Source organism: Myxine glutinosa, chromosome 9 (assembly GCF_964187855.1).
Source record: "Myxine glutinosa chromosome 9, kmMyxGlut1.1, whole genome shotgun sequence".
NCBI lineage: Eukaryota > Metazoa > Chordata > Myxini > Myxiniformes > Myxinidae > Myxine > Myxine glutinosa.
In genome coordinates this window covers 150,592,927-150,616,564 of record NC_136269.1, presented here as the reverse complement: position 1 = coordinate 150,616,564, position 23,638 = coordinate 150,592,927, and the positions used below count along the sequence as shown (strand labels likewise).

Genomic DNA, 23,638 nt, shown 5'->3' with positions numbered 1-23,638 from the left:
CCTCACGACCACATGAAAACACATAACCACAACACAAAAACAAACGCCACCCACAAGACACTGTGTGGCACACATTCCATCCCCCCTCACCGGCCATGTCATCACTCTCACCCGCCCCCAACTCCAAATTACTTGTCCTCAAATTTACATAAGCAAGTCCTGAAGCCTGGGACAGTAACCATCAAGGCCTTACTCTACCTTGATGTGCAGGTAATTTCCGGTTGGTCAGGTCCAAAAGTGCCATCCACCCATCAAATCCCAAAATTTCTCATTGGACCAATCAAATTTTCAAAATTTCACTTTTGTCCCCACTATACTGACAGGCATGTGGATCCGCATCCAACGGTGAACTGTTTTAAACAACTACCTGTGGCTACGACAGCTCCGCACCTCTACTGTGCAAGGGTCATCGGGACAAGGTGAGCAGTCGAAACGTCAACATGGCCCATGAGTGTCCATAAGCGTGTGACCCACCATCCATCTTTCGGCCCCCCTGCGAGGAACACGGCTGCACCAGCCCCAGCTGGCCAATCTGGTGGGCACCTGCTGCCAACAAACCTACCATACCCACAACCTCGGCACTGGGGGAGACGGTCGCAGTGCATGGCATTCCCCTCACGTCACCTATGCCGCCCTCATCCCCCAGTCCACAGAACTGCAGCCCCCCATGCCCACCCACACTTGACCACACCAAGGTCCAGTCGACAGCCATGCTCCACCAGGAGACCCATCCAGAAGGCATGGTCCACACACCTCGGACACCCATAGCACCACGTTGACCAGCAACTACACAACTACATCTCCATAACCCCGCGTCCCAAATATTGGCGCAATCGCCCCCGCAACCAGTTGAAATCTGTGTCCTGCTAACCTATCAAGTTTATCACAGCCTCCAACACTTTGGTCCAAACACACCTGGATCAATAATGGTGTCACTATGCAGTGCCCACCACAGCATTTCAAAATTCACCCTTAAATTTGCATCTCCCCTTAGATTACCCGTGCCAAACATTTTTCACATTTTACTAAACTCACCAAAGAAAGATGCTTTGCCATACACATGCCAGCCGAGCATGGCCCGGCCCGTTACAACTTCCCAATTCATCAATCCTGTGGCTCTCTTCCCAAACCGAGAGTCCACAAATCATAACGGAACATCTGTGGAAGGTCATTCTCACACCATCACGTTCCACAGATGCCCCAATGGTTGTCCGGTGGGCTATAATCCATCCCTGTCCATGCGGTTCGACCCGCGTCCATACACCAGCACAGCATGGCAGGTCACCACATGCTGGCTGTCCCAGAGTCTCAGGGAGAGGGTGCCAGGCCCCATACCCGGGCGGTCGCCACATCAGGCCCAAGTTGGCCGTCCGCCGTGCCACCACCAAAGCGCGACCCACAACACCTCCCCCTTGTGGTCCTCAATATATGCCTCCCCAGGCCTGTGAGGAACCACCTCGGACCCCCTGGAGGTCTTAACCCCCACCAGGGTCCGGTGACCCTGCCAGCCCGAGCCACTCGCTCAGGCGGCGCCCCGATGGACAAGGGACGCCACACTCCACCAGACCCCCCGTGGGGCCCAGGTCGTACCACAACACCCATGTCTGGACCCCACATCCAAATCTAGCCAGCCCAGCCCCCCAGCTGGCTGGCATCACCATATTTTTAAAGGGGCATCTTTTGCCCGAGGTCATCGCCACTGACCTCTCCTGGTCCACATTCCACAGCCCGGGGACCAACTCCCTCCAAGGCTGCTCCAAATCCAATTCCCATTTCAATTTAACTTTATTTTTCCTTTTAAAAATTTTGGCCCCAGGTGTCCAACAACCACAGCTGCAGGTAACAACCCCTACCACAGGTTGTTCTGCCCCTCCCTGCAGCTGTTCCAAATTTCCTACAAGGACCAAATCTTCAGAGGCTCTATCTCCCGACTCTCCAAAGTCCAAATCCAGCCCGGAGCCAACACACTCCCCCAACTGGTTCTGCAATTTCGGAGCCTCCGCCACCAAACCGCAGTGCATGGTGAGGGTCCCCTCGGTCACTTCAACCACCTCCTCGGACCGACTCACCTCCTCCCCCAAGCTCCATTGAGCCTGGTCAAATTCTACCTCCATGGGACTGTCCCAGGTCCCCAGCCGCTGGGTCACATCATGCTCGTCATCCCCATCATCATCACAAATCATTTCTCGCCCCGACAGGCCTTTTTCAATTAATACCCGGTCCGGCTTCATTACTCGGACCCTCCACCCCCCTATTGTTATCCCCTCTTGCTCTGAACCACCGCCCTGGCACAGCAAGGATGCAAATCCACCCCCCTGTTGATATGTCGGGGCATCCACCCAGCGCCGATAAACCTCCACGCCACCATGTATCAAATATTTTCCATTTACCTCCAATTGTTCATTCATTTCCCTTATTTCATTCCCCCTGTTCACTCATTCCTTCATTCATTCCCTCCATTTTCCCCTCCATTCCATCAATTTTATTTTTCCACCCCTTCAATTTGCTCTTTCAATTCCTCCTTCAATCCATCAATTTGCCCCTCCAATTCTCCCTTTAAACCCACCATGTTTTTGGTTTGGGCATTCAATTCTCCCGTCAACCCCTCAATTCTTCTGGTTTGAGCATTTATTTGCTCCTTCATTCCCTTCATTTCAATCTTTTGTTCATCCATTTTGTTATTCAATCCCTCCATTTTCCCCTCCAATCCATCAATTTTATTCTCCATCCCTTCAATTTGTTCTTTCAATCCCTCCTTCAATCCATCAATTTGCCCCTCCAATTCTCCTTTTAATCTCTCAATTTTGTTTTCCATTCACTCACTCCGAGCATCCATTTTGTTTTCCAGCCCCTTCATGTCTCCCTTCAATTCATTACTCATTCCCCTCATTTCGTCCTTCAAATCATTCCTTTGGGAATCCATTTTTTTATTAAGTTCTCCCATCTCTCCCTTTAATTCGCATTTCATTCCCTCCATCTGCTTACTGAATCCATCCATTTTGTCATTCATTTTCTCATGACTATCATTTATTAATTCCCTCATTAATTTCATTAAGGCCTGGCTATCTATGGGGGCCGTCCCTACGGCGGGGAAAGCTCCATCCCTATGCTCAAACCCCCCAACTACTTCCGTCTCACCGCCAAGGCTATCCGCACCTTCCATTCTCCCTTCCTCCTTATCGCTCACCTCCTCCTCCGTCGAGAGGTCGCTTCACTGTGCGGCTTTTACCTAAGAAATCGATCTAAATTTAATGACACACCTTTCGCGTCGTGCAAGCCCAATCGACGATACCAAATTTTCGCCTCAGACTACGAAAAATTTTCGTCCGAATGCCGGGCGCGATGTACGCCCGACCGTGTCGATCTCTCGCCGCGGACGAAAAAAAAATTGTCCTCGGACCCAGATCCTACTCCTGACACCAATTGTCACGCGATCCCTTCCGGTTAATACCAGGGCTCGCGAATGACCAAACGGCTTTAATGGAGGCGAGGATCAAACACGGATTCGGCTCGAAGAGCACGGGAGGAAGAAGTGAAGAAGAAGAGGCGGAAGCACTTACCTATAGCGAGCCGACGGCAGCTCCGATCCTGCAGGGGAAAGTAACTCAACGAACAACAAACAACAACATGCATTTTAAGGCCATTTTCCCTGCTAGAGCGGGGGTTAGCCTTGCGGTCCCCATGACAATCTTCTCCATCTTGCCCTATTTTCTGCATCTCTCCTTGTTAACCCCCTTGCCCGCATTTCTTCTTCCACCATCTTTAGCCAAGTCTTTTTCAGTCTTCCCCGTCCTCTACTTCCTTATACATTCATTTCCATCACTCTTCTCAACCAGTCACTTTCATCCTTCCTCAACACATGACCAAACCATCTCAACCTGTTCCTCTTCACAACATCAATCACCGGCTCTATTCCCATCATTTTTCGCAATTCATCATTTGTCTTCCTCTCTCTCAACGATACTCCGCACATCCATCGAACCATTCGCATTTCCACCCTTTCCAACCTTCGTTGCTGCTCTACGTTCATTACCCATGTCTCGCTCCCATAAATCATAACACTTCTCACACATGCAGCACACACCTTTCCCTTCAGCTTCAACGACACTCCCCTCCTCATCAGCACGCCACTCAGTTACCGAAACTTCTTCCATGCACATCTCACTCTAGAAACCGTTGCCGAGTCTGATCCACCTTCTCCATTCAGCATGTCTCCGAGGTAGCAAAATGTTTTCACACCTTCCAGCTTCACGCCGTCTCCAAGATCCAACTCAACATTTCCTCCATCTGCAGCTCCCTCTGTGCACATCTTACATTTGAATGTAGCTGCCACACTGGTTAATGACCCTCTCAGACCACTACATTTTTGATGAACCCACTCAGCGCACATTGTACATTGAATGGAATTCACTCCGACACCCTTCCTGCACACAGCACACGGCCACTTCCCAGTTCTTTCCACCTCACCACATGCTTTACCACTTGCCATCACCTTCGTCTTTCCTATATTCACCTTCAGACCTTTTGTCTCCATACATTCCTTCCACTTGTTCATCTTTTCCTTCAGTCCATCCATACTTTCCGCAATCAACACCAGATCATCTGCATACAACAACTCCCACGGTAAACCCTCCTTTACGTTCTGAGCCAGCACCTCCATCACAGCTACAAATAGTAGTGGACTTAGTACTGACCCCTGATGCACTCCCACCTTCACCTCAAACTCACCACTGTTCCCGTCCTTCGTCCTTACAGCTGTGCGCGCTCTTTTGTACATTGCCATCACTACTCTGATCAACCATTCCTCCACTCCTAACTTCCTCAATGCCCATGTCAATACTTTGCGTGGAACCCTATTGAATGCTTTCTCCAGATCAACAAACCCAAGAAACAACTTCTTCCTCTTCTCCATGTACTTCTCCTGAAACTGCCTCACAATAAAGAGTGCGTCTGTCGTTCCTCTTCCTGGCATAAATCCAAACTGCATTTCGTCGATCTTCACCTTCTTCCTTATCCTCCTCTCCAACACCCTTTCCAATACCTTCATTCCATGCTCCAATAACTTTAATGCTCGGAACGAGCCACACTCCAGAGGGTCACCTTTCCCCTTGTATAGAGGGACGGGGGTACTCATTTCGCAATCCACTGGAATGCGGCCTTCTTTCACCACCAGATTACAGATCTCTGTCATTCTCTTCACACCCCAACTTCCTGCTGCCTTCAACATATCTCCCACAACTCCCGTCGGCCCTCCCGCTTTTCACCTCTTCATTGCTTTTATCGCTTCCTCAACTTCCTTCTCAGTTATCTTCTCTGCCGGTCCTAAAACTGGGTTACTCTCTATGTTGCCATCCCATTCATTCTCTGTATTCAACAGCATTTCCATATATTTTTTCCATCTTCCTTTAATTCCATCTGGGTCCACAACGATTTGTCACACTTCATCCTTCAAGCAACTCACCCCCATCACATCACACCTCTCTTTCGCTATCTGCTTTGCAATACTGAATATTGCTCTCTGACCCTCTTCCGAATCCAAGCTTTCTCCGAACATCTTTCCACCATGCCTCCTGTGCCTTTTCTATCTCTTTCTTTGCAGCCTGCTTGGCTGCCTTATAACGTTCATGCTCTGCTTTTTCTGCTCCCGTACCCTTCGCCTTCTGCCACTCCTTGAACTTCTTCCTCTTCTCCTCAATACTCTTTCCAACTTCCTCATCCCACCACCATGTTTCCGAGTGCCTCGGTGGTCCTTTTGTCCATCCACGTACCTCACCACCAACAGACCATCTTTCATTGACATCCAACCACGTTCAAGCTCAACCACATCATCCTCTACCCTACTCAGCCTCTCTTTTAATGCCTCCCTTACTGTCACCTCTTTCAACCTCCACACCTTCATTCTCGTTTGGTACTTCACCCACCGAGCTCTCCTCGCACCTTTCAACCTTGTGTCGCAGACAACCAAGTGGTGCTGTGAAACAGCCTCCTCCCCCGGGATCACCTTTGTGTCCCGGAGGTGCCCCATATCTCACCTACGCACCATCAGGTCGTCAACGGTTGTCGTCGCCCCACCGGACGTGTATGTAACAAGCTTATTATCCTCTTTCTGGAACTGAGTATTACAAATCAGCTCCATCAGCAAACTCCAAAATCCTTTCACCTTCTCCATTTCTCACACCATATCCGTAACCCCCATGAACTCCCTCAAAACCATCCATACTCCTTCCCACATGTCCATTTACGTCTCCTCCTATCACAACAACTTCCTCATCTTTCACGTTTTCCATCAGCTTCTCTATCGCAAACCAGAACTTGTCCTTCTCTTCATCGCTCCGACCAACCTGCGGAGCATATCTCGAGAGAACGTTCACCAAGAGCTTTCCAATCATCATTTTCACCATCATCAACCTATCACTCACTCTAGTCACACTCACCACACTGTCTACAAACTCCTCAGAAAACAGGACACCAACACCATTCATGCCCTCCAGGCACCCTTGCCACACAAACTTGTATTTCTGTCCCTGCCTACCCTTCACCATTCTCACACCACTTCCCTTCCATCTCGTCTCTTGCACACAACATATGTCCACTCTTCTTCTGATAAATACTTCCACCACTTCTCTAAATGTACAAATAAAATGTCCAAAAATAACTACTAAAATGTACAAAGAGAATGATTTATTTCAAACCCAAGACAATGAAACACGACGGAAGATAAATAATTTTCCTAAATCGGGATCCCGCACATCGACTTCCAAATATGAGACTAAAGCGCGGCGTTACGCGCGCTGCTTGCGAGCAAGGAGGAAGCGGACAAGCGGTAACTTATAAGCGTCTTTATTTCAGGAGCTCACTGTAACACTGGCGCGCTCCGGGCTGCGCGCCCGGTGTATATCATGAGGCCATGCCTACCCCTCGGGCGTGGCCACCACCCACTTGGTGCGCGGAATGATGTCACCACGCCAGTGGGCTTTTGTGTCCGCCACACGCGCCCCCCCAGAATTCCCGCGCACCTGGAGGGCCAGTTTGCGGGGCAGACGAATGACCCGGCCAAAGCGCCCCCTGGCGATCGGCGGCGTCCGGGGTGCAGGGATGCCAGTTGGGATGCCCCTGGCTGCCCCTGGGATGGGTGCAGGACCGGGGGGCGGTGGGGCTGGGCGGTGCCGGGGGTCCGCCCGCAGGGGGACTGGCGGTGGATGGTCCACGTCGAGGTGGGCCGGCTTGAGGCGGTCTACCGAAACGCGGTCAGGAGTACCGCCGATGTCCAGGGTGAAGTGCTTCGCCCCGGTCTCCAGCACGCGGAAAGGCCTGTCGTACGGGGGCCGCAGTGGTGTCCGGTGGGCATCGTGGCGGACGAAGACGTACTCCGCCGTGCGAAGCTCCGGGGCGACGTGCGTCGGTGGGTGCCCGTGGCATGCCGTTGGCACCGGGGCGAACCTCTGGGCGGTCTCTTGCAGAGCGGAGCGCTGCTGTGCCGCGGAACATGGTGCCGTGGAGTCGGGGAGGAACTCGCCCGGCACCCGCAGCGGTTGCCCGAAGACCAACTCCGCCGCGGATGCGCGCAGGTCCTCCTTGGGTGCCGTCCGGAGGCCCAGCAGGACCCAGGGGAGCCTGTCGACCCAGCCGCCGTCGTGGAGGGTGGCCCGGAGCGCGGCCTTCAATGAGCGGTGAAATCGCTCACACAGGCCGTTAGCCTGGGGGTGGTAGGCCGTGGTTCGGTGCAGCCGGACCCCGAGCCCCTGCACGACCGCCCCCCAGAGCTCCGAGGTGAACTGCGGGCCGCGGTCGGACGAGATGTCTGAGGGGGCGCCGAACCGGGCGACCCAGGTGGCGATGAAAGCCTGCGCGACATCGGCCGCCGTTGTCGACGCCAAGGGCACGGCCTCCGGCCACCGGGTGGTGCGGTCCACCATGGTGAGGACGTAGGTGAAACCCCGCGAGGGGGGCAGAGGTCCCACCAGGTCCATGTGGACGTGGTCAAACCGGCGTTCCGGCACTGTGAACGGGGCCAACGGGGCCTGGGTGTGCCGGTGCACCTTGGCGCGCTGGCACGCGAGGCACGTCCTGGCCCAGCCGCGGACGGCATTCCGGAGGCCATGCCAGACGAACTTGTCGGCGATCAGCCTTTGGGAGGCCCTCGCGCCCGGGTGGGACAGGCCGTGGATGGCGTCAAACACCTGGCGCTGCCAGCCCGCGGGCACGATGGGGCGAGGACGCCCGAGGGAGACGTCGCACAAGAGGGCCGCGCCCGCGCCGTCGAACGCCACCTCAGTGACGCGGAGGCCCGTGACGGCGGTCCGCAAGGCCTGGACGTCGGGGTCAGCGGCCTGGTCCGCTGCCATCCGGGCATAGTCGATGCCTAGGTGGACTGTGTGGGCGACGGCCCGGGAAAGGCAATCCGCCACCGGGTTGTCCTTCCCCGCGACGTGCTGGATGTCCGTCGTGTACTCGGACACGGCCGAGAGGTGACGCTGCTGCCGGGCCGACCACGGCTCGGTGACCTTGCCCATCGCGAAGATCAGCGGCTTGTGGTCGACGAAGGCAGTGAACGCACGGCCCTCGAGCAGATGGCGGAAGTGCCTGACCGCCAAGTGAAGCCCGAGCAACTCGCGGTCGAAGGTACTGTAACGGCGTTCGGGCGGGCGAAGCTGCCGGCTAAAGAACGCCAGCGGTTGCCAAGCTCCACGCACCCATTGCTCGTGCACCGCGCCCACCGCGTAGTCCGAGGCATCGGTGGTGAGGGCGATCGGTGCATCGGGCGCCGGGTGCGCGAGCATGGTGGCGTTAGCCAAGGCGAGCTTCGCGCCCGTGAACGCCGTGTCCATCTGCTCGGTCCAGGTAACGTCGCCTTTAACCGGCTTACCTCGGAGAGCTTCGTGCAGGGGGCGCAGGAGCTGGGCGATACGGGGCAGGAACCGATGGTAAATGTTCACCATTCCCAGGAACTCCTGCAGCCCTCTGATCGTGCGGGGGCGCGGAAACCCCTGCACCGCCTCCACCTTGGCCGGCAGGGGGACGGCTCCGTGCCTGGTGACACGGTGCCCCAGAAAATCGATTATGGTGGCGCCGAACCAGCACTTTGCGGGGTTCACAATCAGGCCATGCTGGCCCAGGCGTTCGAAGAGCATGCGGAGGTGGCGTAGGTGCTCTTCGCGGGACGCGCTGGCGACGAGGATATCGTCCAGGTAGACGTAGACAAAATCCAAGTCACGCAGGACGCTGTCCATCAGTGGCTGGAACGCCTGAGCCGCATTCTTCAGACCGAAGGGCATGCGCAGGAACTCGAAGAGTCCGAATGGCGTGATGACCGCCGTCTTTGGGACGTCCTCCGGCCTGACGGGGACCTGATGGTAGCCGCGTATGAGGTCCACCTTCGAGAAGAAGGTCATGCCCGCCAAACGGGCGGAAAAGTCCTGAATGTGGGGGACGGGGTTGCGGTCGGGAGTCGTGGCGTCATTGAGACGGCGATAGTCCCCGCACGGTCGCCATCCCCCGCCGGGCTTCGGCACGATGTGCAGCGGCGACGCCCAAGCGCTCTCTGAGCGCCGAACGATGCCGAGTCGCTCCTGGGTAGCGAACGCCGCTTTTGCCGCCGCCAGCTTCGTCGGCTCGAGGCGGCGTGCCCGGGCGTAGACCGGTGGCCCGACGGTGGGGATGTGATGGGCCACCCCGTGCTTGACGGCCCCCGCCGAGAAGGTGGGCCGCGTGAGGGCCGGGAAGCCGGCGAGGAGGCGGGTGAATGCGTCCGCTGCCGGAAGCGTACGGACCAACGTGGCCGGAACCGAACCGTTCGGCAAGCCGCTTGGCAAGCCGCTCGTTGAGCTGGGCAACGCACAAGCGAGCGAGCTGAACGTCTCGGCCTGGACAAGACATCTGCGCTTGACGTCGACCAGGAGCCCATTAGCGCGCAGGAAGTCTGCGCCAAGCAGTGCCATGGGCACGTCGGCAGTGACGAACGTCCATCGGAAAACCTGCCCTCCGAACCGCAGAGAGAGGCAGCGTTTTCCGTACGTACGGATGGGCGTCCCATTCGCGGCAAGCAGTGCGGGGCCCCCACCCGCGGCGTGCTTGTCTGACGTGCCGGCGGGAACGACACTCACCTGCGCTCCCGTGTTGCACAGGTAACGGCGCCCGGAGAAGGTGTCCGTTATGAACAGCAGGCTGCTCGAACGGCCGGCGCTCATCGCCACTATTGAGCGCCGGCCCGGGCGTTTCCCGACCTGTTGAAGGAGCATGGCGGATGACACTGCCGAGCTTCGTGGCCGAACTTGGCGTGGAACCAGCACCAGGTGGTGGAGCTGGAGGAGCGCGGCTGGCTCCGCCAGGCCGGTGGAGTTGGCGGGTTTCCCCGCGGTGGCGGTTTTCGCCGCGGCGGTGGGCGGGGCGTGGCGGCGGTCACGAGGTGCGTATCAGCATGCTGCGTATGCTGTATAAGCTGATGCTGTGGAGCATCAGCAGCAGCATCAGCAACATCAGCCACGAGGGCCGTGACGGCCACGCCGACTCTCGCCCGCGTGTCCGAAGCGGCGAAGTACTTGTCCGCCTCGGCTGCCAATGCTCGGGGTTCCGTTAGCCCGGTCCCGGCCAACGCGAGGCGAACCTGCGCTGGAAGTTGGCGACGGAAAAGCGCCCGGAATAGAGAACCGGGGGCTTCGTCGCCCAACAGTGACAGCATATGGTCCATTCGGACCGACGGGCGTGTGTCACCGAGCTCGGGGAGATCCAGGAGGCGGTCGGCCCATGCGTCGTCCGTGAGGCCGAACGTGGCTAGGAGTAGCCGCTTCAGTGCCTCGTACTTGTGGCCGTCCGGTGGGTGGCGAAGGACGGACACAACTCGAGCGGCCGTGCCGGGCCCGAGGGAGGCGACGACGTGGCAATAGCGCGTGTCATCGCCGGTGAGGCGCCGAAGCTGAAATTGGGCTTCGGCCTGGACGAACCAGACTTCGGCCTGAGCCTCCCAAAATTCGGGAAGTTTGATGAAGTTGGCCATGGCAATGGCGTCGCGTGTGGAAGGATCGCTCCGGCAGATCCAACGTCGAGGGGGTCACCAGTAAAGCGCGGCGTTACGCACGCTGCTTGCGAGCAAGGAGGAAGCGGACAAGCGGTAACTTATAAGCGTCTTTATTTCAGGAGCTCACTGTAACACTGGCGCGCTCCGGGCTGCGCGCCCGGTGTATATCATGAGGCCACGCCTACCCCTCGGGCGTGGCCACCGCCCACTTGGTGCGCGGAATGATGTCACCACGCCAGTGGGCTTTTGTGTCCACCACAAGACAAAGGAATGAATTACATAAAATAACTGTCACGTCGTGTAATGTTCTGCGGGGTGCGGTCTTATCTGTCAGTCATCTGCAGTGTGTCGTCCGGAATCGTCTGGGCTCCAGTGGCGCGAAGAAACCTCTGTCCGCCTTTCTCGCGCGCTCCGCGAGGCCCCGAGCGCACGCTGCCAGGTAGGCCCCGGCCTCGTCTGCTCAGCTTCATGCCTCGCCCCCAGCCCGTCTGCCGCACGCGAGGTCCCGCTCGCTCTGAACACTAAGAGCACCGAGCACTGAACACCGCTCCAAGTACCACGACGAACCAGCTCAGAGCTTCGAGAGATCTCCAAGAGCAAAGCACGAAGGGTCCAGGCAAAAAGAAAGAGCAAGCACGATGGGTCCAGCGTAGAGGCAAAAAGAGGGTGAATGGCGATCTCCAACACGAAGGGGTCCAGCGCGAAGAGAGAAAATTTCGTCCAGCGAGTCCTTTTGTCACCTCGTGTGTGACGTCAATTCTGGCGCGTTCCGAATCAGAGCCTCATCTCTCGACCTCTCAAATGTTCTGACTGCGCTGGTGCCTTCCCATTGGTCAAGTGCTTCCTGCCCTGTGGTGTTGCTCGCCCCTCCCCCTGGCCAATCAACAGTCCTCCTGGGCGTGGCTGTCAGCCTTGCTCCATGCTTGGTCGCCCATGGTAGCGTACTGCGCAGCTGCTGTCTGCTTGTCTTCCAAAGTCTTATTGTAAAGGAGGGAAATTATTTAATGTGTGCTCTCAGGGATCTATCTCGTGTCTATGTGAGTGTGTATTGCCATAAGGGACACAGGTTTGGCGACAGAGGGGACAACGAACAAAGGAATCTTATCCATAATCCCTGTACTACTTAGCACGCCCCGCCCCCTCGTGGCGGGGTCACCAATACAGCTTATACCGACATCCAGCTAACTATAGAACTTATTACATGTAGATTCCCTCTCGCGACAGTCGAATACCTACAGATCTATCTGACTATGTATCGCTCTACCCAAATTCATAACAATATTAGCAAAGGAAATCAGCAAGAAATCAAAGTCAAAGTTGTTTTGTCAGCAGAAAATATCCGATGGCAGAAAAATGTGTTGCACGCTTGGAACAAGATCGACCGTAGGGCGGGTTCTCTGCTAGTTCATCTAAATGAACGGTAGGGGGTGAATACTTGGTAGGGGGTGCATTATTGGTAGGGGGTGAATACTTTTACAGCGCACCATACATTGTAATATCCCTCTTCAATGGTGTGCTTCCCCTACCTTGCACTCTTTTAAAGTTAGGCTCTGTCTTAAAACTCCTGTACCCTTCGCTGTCACTCACTCAAAACCTCTTCATGTTTGTGTTTCTCTATCGGCTATCCTCTTCCTTATTCCCACGTTCTTCATCTTGTTTTCGTTGATCTGTCTCTAACAATCTGCCTCAAAGTTCTTCGAAAATGCAAGCAACACACTGCTCACGGATGGTTAAGTAATTTTGCAATTGTCTCTCAGTACATTTTCCATTTTAAACAATGTTGGTAGGTAACAGAAAACAAAGATGAATGTGTTTAAAAAGAAATAAATTAATCTCGTGTTTGAATTGTGGAATAACTTTGCTCAGTATGACGTAGTTTGTTTTGTTTTGCTCAGTATGACCCCCTCCTCACCCCCCCCCCCCCCCCCCTTGCATCCCTCTAAGAGTCTAAACTCTAAAGGGATATCATGAGTATCAGAATGATTTTTTGCAAAGATTATAATCTATTATTCTTTGTGTGCTAAACAGATTGACCCCCAAAACAATAGGCTTCTTGCTTATGACTAACTCTACCATTTGGTGAAGTTTGATGAAGATCGGTTGAAAACTGTGACCTGTAGGCGACTGACATACAGACAAACAAACAAACAAACAGACAGAATGAAAAATCACTCAAAGAGTGACACTTGGCAAAACAGAACAAAGTAGAATGGCACTCAGTAGAGCATCATTTTGACCTCAAAAATAATTTGTGGTTGAATTCAGTGACCTGATATGCAAATCGTCTTCAAATTAAGTTAATCGGATGAAAATTGTCAATTTTAGAAATTAGGCCTATGTTGACCTTTTGGCCTATGTTGACCTCAAAAATAGTTGGTGGTTGGTTTCAGTAAGCTGATATGAAAATGCTAATGAAATTTCGTTTCATTTGGATGAAAATTGAGGATTTTAGACCTTTGAAAAGGTTGTAGATCTTTGGCCTATGTTGACTTTTTTGTCTATTTTGACCTCAAGAATAGATGGTGGTTGAATTCAGTTTGCCGATATGAAAATCCCATTCAAATTCCAAGTCAATCGGATGAAAATTGAGGATTTTTGAAAGTCGAAGAAAAGTGGCCTACGTTGTTGTTGACGTTGTTGTTAAAGTGTTGTTGTTGTTGCCTACGTTGTTAAAGTGGTTGACCTTGTGACCTAACTTGACCTCAAAAATAGTTGTTGGTTTAATTCAGTTCGCTGATATGAAAATCATATTCAAATTTCAAGTCAGATTAAAATTGCGGATTTTAGAAATTTAAAAAAGTGGTTGACCGCTGGCCTATGTTGACCTTTTGACCTCAAAAATAAATAGGATTCTGTTGGACCATGAACTCTCCCATGTGGTGAAGTTTTGTGAAGATCAGTTTAAAATTGTGAGCTGTGGGTAAGTATAAGTGAGTGGACAGACACACACACACAGACACACACACACACACACACACACACACACACACACACACACACACACACACACACACACACACACACACACACACACACACACACAACCGGAGTGACAAATATTTTTATTTTTTTTGCCAAGTAACAGACAGACAGGGGTGAAAACAACCTCCATCCACCTTTGGTGGTGGAGGTAAAAACTGGTACAGATGTACCCAAGAAGGCTCGACGCTGTAATCACTGCAAAGGTGCTTCTACGATGTATTGCGTCGTGCTTGAATACTTATGCAAAGGAGATATTTCTCTATTTCATTTTAAATTGTTTTGTAAAAATTACTAAAAAGAGATTTCCACGTACACATTATGGGTTAATACGTGTAGATCTGTGCCTTTAAAAATGTCCATTTAATGCCTTTTATATTCAGGCTGTAAGAACAAAGCAAAAAGAAAGTCAAGGTGTGTAAATACTTTCAGAAGGCATTGCATCAGGTTATCGTAGTCACACAAAACTACTTTTTTGTGTGAATCTTTATATTTTGGCCTGTCAAAACCCTTTAACACCTTTTTTTTTGTCATCAACACCTTTTTGTCTATCACAGAAAGCCTTGGTGCTCGGTTCAACGGATAGTGTGTGTAGCGGACAACAATCTGGATCATGGCGAGAGCGTCGTTCAACGTCTTGGGGTGGGAGACCGGTTTGGGTGGACAGAGCGGTGGCCAGCAAGGTGAAAGTGCCACACACCTTTGTGGTGCATTCTTACAAGAAGCCAACCGTTTGCCAGTTCTGCAAGCGTCTCCTCAAGGGGCTCTTCCGGCAGGGTGTGCAGTGCAAGGGTACGTGCTTTTTATTTTTTGCTTGCACCCAGGTGATATTGACTCAAACTATGAAAATCTCGGTAAAAGGAAATAACCCCATATGCCACACATATGCCAATAACCCCATATGCCGCTTCTGAATCGTGTGTGGCCAAGATGGGCTGGGAGAGATTGCACAACTCTTATGGAACAGACTTTTGTCAATTGGATTGTTGCGATGTGGTGACTGTGTGAAATATCAGGTTCATCAAATCCATTGAGAATGTTGATTTTGGAAGTACATGAGGATATCGGTATTTGTTTGCCGCAACCTCCCACCAGAAAGTGCATCTTTATATCCACCACCGAAGGTGAATGGAGGTTATGTTTTTATCCCTGTCTGTTTGTTGCAAAATCGAAGATTTTTCAAGTATATTGTTCAAGTATTTTTCAAGTCAGTCGACGTTGTTACTCTATCTGTTTGTGTGCACCGCCTCTTTCCTCTTCTTTCCTCGTTCGCCGAAAGGGAGCACTTCGTTTTCACTCCATTTGTTTGTTTTCTTGTTTGTTACTTGCAAAATTGAAGATTTTTTCAAGCATGTTGGTCGGTCGACTTTGTTATGACGAAAATTGAAAATTTTGGCCTACGTTGGTCTGTCTTGTTTGTTTGTGTACACCGCTCCTTTCACATTCCATCTCCAGGTGTTGCATGGCGTCATCACCAGGCGCCAAAGGGGCCCATCGATGACGTGCACCAAAACGAAATACTCAGTTTTTACTCCATTTGTTTTCTTGTTACCTGGCAAAAAAAAAATTTCATAAATATGTTAATCACTCAGGTTTGTGTGTTTGTCTGTCCGCTCACCTACACTTGCCTACAGATCACAATTTTAAACCGATCTTCAATAAACTTCACAAAACGGTAGAGTTGGTGGTCCGACAAAATCCTATTTATTTTCGAGGTCAAAAGGTCAACCACCTTTTAAAAATTGCTAAAATCCTCCATTTTCATCCGATTGACTTGAAATTTGAATAGGATTTTCATATCAGTGAACTCAATTCAACCACCAATTACATTTTACGTCAACAAAGGCCAAAAGGTCAACATAGACCACATTTCTAAAATTGTCAATTTTCACCCGATTAAATTAAAACTGGAAGATAATTTGCACATCAGGTCACTGATTTAAACCACCAATTATCTTTGAGGTCAAAAGGATGCTCTATTGAGTGCCATTCTACTTTGTTCTCTTTTTCCAAGTGTCGCCCTAACAGTGATTTTCATTCTTTTTGTCTGTTTGTTTGTCAATCGCCTACAGGTCGCGATTTTAATCTGACCTTCACGAAGCTTCACCAGATGGTAGAGTTTTTTTGTTTGTTTTTTTTTGCATACAGAATCGAGGCTCGTGAAAGAGCTAACATTTATCACACAAACAAATCAAACAGACAAACAAAATATATAAAAAGGGGAGCGGTAGACAAGATGGGGAGAGAAGAGGAAGCACACAAACACAGCATTTGAGAGCAGGGACATCGGGAGATGTGTGGGAGGGAGAGGGATTGGGGGGAGGAGGCGTGAGAAGGGGGTTGGGGGGGGGGGGGGTGGGAGAAGTATAAAACACAAGGACACCAAGGACTTCCAGGACAGAAGTTGGTATTTCAAAAAAGTGGATCTGGGGTGAATTAACAGGGGTAGAAAAGATCAAGGTTTTGGATGGGGGAAGATAAGAGATGGTGGTGAACAGCTGTTTTAAAGACCTGGAGGGTGGAGTGGGATTGAAGACAGTGAGGGAGTTTGTTCCAGAGGCGGGAGAAAAGAGGAATGAAGGAGTGAAGGTGAGCAGAAAGTTTTGATTTTGGCAGTTTAACCATAAGAGGGTTGCAGGCAGATCTTGTGCGACCTGTAGGAATATTTGGGGGACAGAGCCCAGAGAGAGCTGGGGGGGGGGGGGGGCAAGGCCGGAGAGGAGTCGGTAGAATCCAGAGTTTGTCAAAAGGAAGAAGCCTATTGATTTTGAGGTCATGGGTCATCTTGAGGTCAAGGTTCTAAAATTGCCATTTTTCATCCGATTGACTTGAAAATTGAACAGCATTTGCATATTGAGTGAATAAATAGGGAAACCAACTATTGTTGAGGTCAAAAAGTCAAAGGTGAACTCAATGTCAAACTTACAAAATGATCAATTTTCATCTGATTGACTTGATAACAATTAGAGCAATAATGACAGCAATTGCATAGTGCCTCACTGAATTGGGAAACCAACTATTTTTAACGTAAAAATGTCAAAGGTCAACTGAAGGTCAAACTTGTAACATCATCAATTTTCCTCTGAAAAATTATCAATTTTAATCCGATTGACCCGAGCTTTGATTAGGATCGTCATATTTAATCTTAACGAAATAGACAGTTTGATGCATCCATGGCAACCTTTTTTGGGAGGGAGGGGTGAATTTTGCAGGTATTGTGCTCTGCATGACGTCTTCTTGTTTGTCTGTTTGGCGTTCACCTTCAGGTCACAATTCTAAACCAATCGTCATGAAACCTTACCAAGTTGTAGAGGTAGTCAAAACTGTGAAGCCTATTGATTTTGAGGTCAAAGGTCATATTCAGGCCAGATTTCTAAAATCGTCAATTTTCATCCGATTGACTTGAAAATTTAACAGCAATTGCATAGTGCCTCAATGAATTGGGAAAACAGCTACTTTAAGGTCAACTCAAGGTCAAAGGTCAACTCAAGGTCAAACTTCTAAAATCATCAATTTTCATATAAAATAATCAATCTTCATCCGATTGACCCTACTTCTGATTAAGATCGTCGATTTTAATCTTAAAGAAATGGAAAACTTGATGTATCCATGGTAACTTTTTTCTGGGGCCTTTGTGGGGATTCTGGGGATTTTGCAAGTATCTCTGCACGGACGTCTTTCTTGTTTGTTTGGCTGTTTGTGAACAGGATATATCACAAAGTTGTGGACGGATTTGGACGGAATTTGGTGGACAGGTTAGGTATATGAGCAGAACTAGTTGTTTAGATTTTGGTGAAGAACCAGATCTGGATACTAAAATTTTAAAAGTGATTCTTCACTATTGAGAAATAGTTAAAAACGGCATTCAACATAATATCTCAAAAAATATGGGCGGATTAGGACGAAACTTGTTGGACAGATTGGGTTTGTAACAATGACGAATTGATTCAATTTTGGTGGAGATCTGAATCCAGATCCAGATACGATAATTTATTATTACACTGCGCTCGCGAAGCAAAAAGCAGGGTTAGAAATTCGGTTACGTATGTGTCGCTTAAAAGGTCAAATAAAAAGGTCCACACCTTATCGCCCAACATCAGTGCCCGACCTAACTAATGCTCTTGTGGCTGAATGGAAGCAAATCCCCACAGCAATGTTACAACATCTCGTGGAAAGCCTTCCCAGAAGAGTGGAGACTGTTATAGCAGCAAAGGGGAGACCAACTCTATATTAATGCCCATGATTTTGGAATGAGATGTGATTTTCGTGTGTCCACATACTTTTGGTCATGTCGTGTATTTGTGAAGTTTCCACTTGATATGTTCAAGAATGAGGGAGGAGATAGGTCTTAAAGGTTTATGCTTCAAAAAGTTGGTATGCGAGTATGCATGTAATGTTTGGCCTCGATTTGTTCAGCCGTTTCAGAGAAAATGGGTTTTTACAGATTTTTAAGGCTTTTCACAAAAACAAATATGGCGGCCGAACCACGTGACCAATTATGTCATTATTATTTTTCTCCATCAAGTTATTCCTTGATGATGCTTAACAAATTTCATCCTGATCGGATGAAGTTTTGTACCTGTTGAATTATGACATCATAATGGAGGCACCGATGACATCATCGTTCACATGGGGGGTTATTCTGCCTGGGGAGTTCTTTACAATGAGCCATGTCTCCATTTTTTTATAAGCAGAGCTTTTGGAGATAGAGGTGCAATTGTTTTCGTTTTTTCCAAGATGGTGCCCAAAACACATGACCGATGACGTCATAATTACCATTAAAAGATTCTACATGCTGAGGCGCTCTCATGGTGAAAATTTCCTGTCAATCGGCCCAACGACTGCAGAGAAATTGATTTTAAAGGAAATAAATCTGAAAAATGGCAGTGGCACAATCATTTACACTAGCCGAAACCCGTGGAACATCCACGGAAGGGAGGATGTGGTGTATGGATAGAGTGTACCATTATGGATGGCATAGGGGATTTGCTTGTCCGAGTAAGAGTTGGGAAGAAAGATGAGAATGAAGAGTGCGTATATGAACAACGATCGCCGACACCGGCACAAATGCATGCTCTGGATTGTCCACTCAGTGGACGGCTTGCTTTCGCCTTCGCCTGTCCAATCAGCGGACGGCTTGCTTCGCTTTCGCCCAGCAGACGCCAATACGATGGCGTCGTAAGATGGCATCGTATCGGCAGTTAATCGGATGCTTTTGGGCCCCAACGTCGGCTAATTCAGATTTTTCGAGTATGGCTGTAGGTGATAAACAAAGAGCGCGGTTCGTAGATCGTAAATCCATTAGTGCCGTGGGCATCGGGTCACTGGGTGCGGCGTAAAAGGGATAACAAAGTCGAGTCCTTACGGTATTATTATATAGATGGTCTGGGAAGAAACATTTTAGAGTTTCTTCTTCCTCCAACAACAACGACTTTTGGCTTCCAGACAGTACAACCAATCGTATTGAAATTGTAAACATTTTTCCCCTTGACCAGAGCTGCATTACCTTAAAGTTTCAGGTCAATCAATGCAGCGGTTCAAGAGATAGAAGGTTTTTAAGATTTTCGTTCAATTAATTATTTACTACGGCTAAACCATGTGACTTATCTCAACTTCCCAAATAACTTTTTTACTTCCAGACATAGGGAACATATGTGTAAAGTGTCCACTCGATATCTTCAAAAATGAGGGAGGAGATAGGTTTAAAATGTTATGCTTCAAAACATCATAACTCCTAAACCATGTGAACTATGATGTCACTGCTGGGGATTATTTGTTTTTCTTGGGCATGCGATCATGCCTGCAAAGCTTGGGCTCGACCTGTTAACCCTTTGAGTACGGGACTTTTTTTTGGATAATACCGGGATCCCCAGCAACCAATAGAAATTAAAAAAATTTTATCGAACCTCGATAAATTTGATAAAACGGGATTAATTTAGCATTTTGGTACGGGAATGCAACCACGTACTGACGATCTATTTATGCGGCACTGGACGTCATCTGTACTCAAATGGTTAAGCTGTTTCGGAGAAAAAAGGGTTTTTAGTGTTTTTCACGAAAAACAATATGGCGCCGAACCATGTGACCTATGACGTCGAATTTTTTGGGATTCTGAATTTTTTTTCACAAAGGTCATTGACAAAAAATATCATATTCATGGCATCAAGGGTTCTATTTGTCGAATTCTAACCTCGTAACGTTAGCACATCTAATATCCTAAATTTGGACCAACTCGATAATTTGGACCAATGGACCAACTTCTATCTACCCATCCCAACTCTCTCTTCCTCATATGTGGTGATTTCAATTGTCACCATGCCAGTTGGCTGGGTGTGGGTACCTCTCTCACCAGCCATGGCTCTCCAGCAAAGGACTTCTGCGACTCACTGGGACTGACACAATCTGTCAATTTCCCGACCCGGATCTCAGTCAACGGAGCATCTTCTCTTCTGGATTTGGTTATGACAAACTTCCCTGAAAATGTCTGCTGCTCTTCTTCTGCTCCAATCGGCTCATCTGATCATGTGCTTGTCAAAGTGGACATCTCTCTGACCATTCTCAGAGAGCCTCCTCAGCGTCGACGAGTCTGGCATTTCACTCAGGCCAACTGGCACGGTCTTCAAGCAGCCATCAATCATCTGGACTGGTCTCCCATCTCTACCGCCTCTGACATCAACTCATCCTGGGAATTCTTTCAAAGTAAATTGCTCTCTCTCATGCACAGATTTATACCATCTCGTCTTCAGTTGTCATACCCTTCCTCCCGTCCATGGTACACGGAATCTTGTGGTGAGGCTGTTGCCCTGAAACAACTTGCTTTCGTCTCCTGGAAAGCAAATCCAACGGAAGGAAATCTCATTTCCTTTCACAAAGCCCGAAACAAGTGTGTGTCCACCCTCAGGAGAGCCAGGAAACAATATCTCACCATTCTCAAGACCGAACTCTCTTATCTGTCTCCCTCTTCCAAATCCTGGTGACGTCTGGTCAAATCTGTTTCTGGTGTTTGTACCCCCCTCCATCCCCTCCCTCACCTCAAACGGCTTAACGGCTGACTCCGCACGTGAAAAAGCTGAATGCCTCAACTCTGTGTTTGCCTCTAAATCTTGTGTCCCAAACCCATCCCTCTCTGTACCCACCGTACCCAGTCGTACCCAGCTGCTCCTGGACTCTGTGTCCTTTCCTCCTGACAAGGTGGAAAAGTTTCTGTCAACCCTCGACTCTGATTCTGCAACTGGTCCTGACGGCATCAGCCCACGGGTCCTAAAATCATGTTCTTCTGCTCTTTCACTCCCTCTTTCTGTTCTCTTCACCCCTCTCTTTTGCTCAAGGTCATCTGCCATCTGCTTGGAAATCAGCCAACATCACCGGTTTGCACAAAAAAGGTGCAAAAACAGATCCCAGCAACTACAGACCAATCAGCCTTCTCCCAATTATCAGCAAAGTCGTGGAATCCATCATTGCTTCAGATATTAAATCTTTCCTCTTCTCCAATGACTTGATCTCTGATCATCAATTTGGTTTCAGACCTGGTCACTCTACTCTGGACATGCTGCTTCTGCTTTCTCAACAATGGATGGAGGTCCTCAACGCCAAACAGGAAATTAGAGCTGTCTCCCTTGACATTTCACGTGCCTTCGATATGGTCTGGCACCCTGCTCTGCTCACCAAACTCTCCTCCTTTGGTATCCATGGAAATCTCCACGCATGGCTGGCGGACTTCCTCTCTAGTCGTAGTCAACGTGTGGCCCTGAATGGGTTTCTCTCATCTCCTCTTCCTGTTCAGGCTGGAGTTCCCCAAGGTAGTGTTCTGGGCCCTGTGCTTTTTCTGGTCTTCATCAATGATCTCTCTGACTCTCTTGAAAATCCTCTCTATCTCTTTGCTGACGACTCTACTCTCTGTCGCTCCATTCCTCATCCCTCAGATCGGCAGTCTGCAGCCTCCTCACTCTCTGCAGACCTGGACAAAATCACAGACTGGTCAAACAAGTGGAACATGTCTTTCAATCCTGACAAATCTCACACTCTTACAATGTCTCTCCGAAAGGACCGACTGGACAACCCTCCCATCTACTTTCTCAACAATCCTCTCTAAGAAGTTCTGTCACTCAAGCTTTTGGGTCTCACTATCTGCCATGATCTTTCTTGGGAAAACCACATTTCCAAGCTGGCCTCCAAAGCCAGTCGCCGACTGGGCATCCTCCGTCGTGTGAAGTCCTTCCTTGGCACACCTGAGCTCCTCACCACATACAAGGCTTTCATCCGCAGCTCAATGGAACACTGTTCCCCCCTCTGGGCTGGTGCTCCTGCCTCACACCTTGCTCGGCTTTACGCTGTTGAGGCCAAAGCTTTCAGAATCATTGGAATCTCCTGCGATGTAGTCAACACCGAGGGCCTTTCACTCACTCACCGCAGGCAGGTTGGTGGTCTTTCTGTCTTCTACCGACTCCTCTCCGGCCTTGCTCCCCCAGCTCTCTCTGTGCTCTGTCCCCCCAATATTCCTTCAGGTCGCACAAGATCTGCCTGCAACCCTCTTATGGTTAAACTGCCAAAGTCTAGGCTCTCTGCTCACCTTCACTCTTTCATTCCCCTTTTCTCCCGCCTCTGGAACAAACTCCCCCACTCCCTTCAATCCCACTCCTCCCTCCAGGTCTTTAAAACAGCTGTTCACCACCATCTCTTATCTTCCCCCATCGAAAACCTTGATCTTTTCTACCCCCGGTAATTCACCCCAGAGTCCTTGCAGTGTTCATATGTTTTATTCCTTTCCCACCTCCCCCCAAGTCCTCCCGATGTCCCTGCTCTCAAATGTTGTGTTTGTGGCCTTCCCCCTCTTCCCCCTCTCATATGTGTCCTTCCCCCTCTCTCCCCATCTTGTCTGCTGCTCCCCTTGTTTTTTGTGTTTTGTGTGTCGTTTTGTCTTTTTGTGTGATTAATGTTAGCTCTTTCACGAGCCTCGATCTTGTATACAAATATATATATATATATATATATATATATATATATATATATATATATATATATATATATATATATATATAGTCCCAGTGCAGAGATCGTCATAATGAGCCATGATTCAATCTTTTCCATTGTGCCGTTTCAGAGATATCGAGGGGCAAAGTTGAAGGTTCTTTCCAAGATGGTGCCCATACCACGTGACATACAACGTCATAATTGGCACTAAATAATTATACAGGTCTAGCCAATCACTTGATGAAAAATTCGTGCCAGTCAGACCAACGGTTGCAGGGAACATTGATTTTAAAGTTTTTGGACCTGGGAAGGGTGGAGGGTGGGAGGGGGGGAGGAAGGGGATAATAAAAACTCTAGCAGTTTTAATAGGTAGGTATTCCTCTACATTGCATGTAGAGGAAACCTAATAAATGTTGTTTTGAGCAAAAGTTTTTTCACCAGGGTACTTGTTTTAAAGTCTATTAGCCATAGCATGTTTTTGTCTCTAATTAGAATAGTCTTTAGAAATTATGACAAAAAGAAACACCCACAAAAAACTCTTCCCCTCGCTCTGCTTTGCGAAATTATCCTTTTCAATACAATCTAATTTTTTTGTGCCCCCCCCCCTCGCCCCAACCTAAAATCCTGGATCCGCCGCTGCGACCGATTCGATGGCATCGAAGTCAGACATTATGC

At 49.6% G+C, this 23,638-nt stretch overlaps 1 protein-coding gene across 1 annotated transcript in view; it reads left to right on the top strand.

The window, feature by feature from the left end:
* The window catches only part of LOC137434817 (serine/threonine-protein kinase D1), a gene marked incomplete in the record, with an annotated part of 259,878 nt that overhangs the window by 108,595 nt on the left and 127,645 nt on the right, over positions 1-23,638 (top strand). Inside the window, 1 exon segment of the mRNA XM_078785044.1 lies at positions 14,551-14,785. Coding sequence (XP_078641170.1) covers positions 14,551-14,785 — 235 coding nt within the window.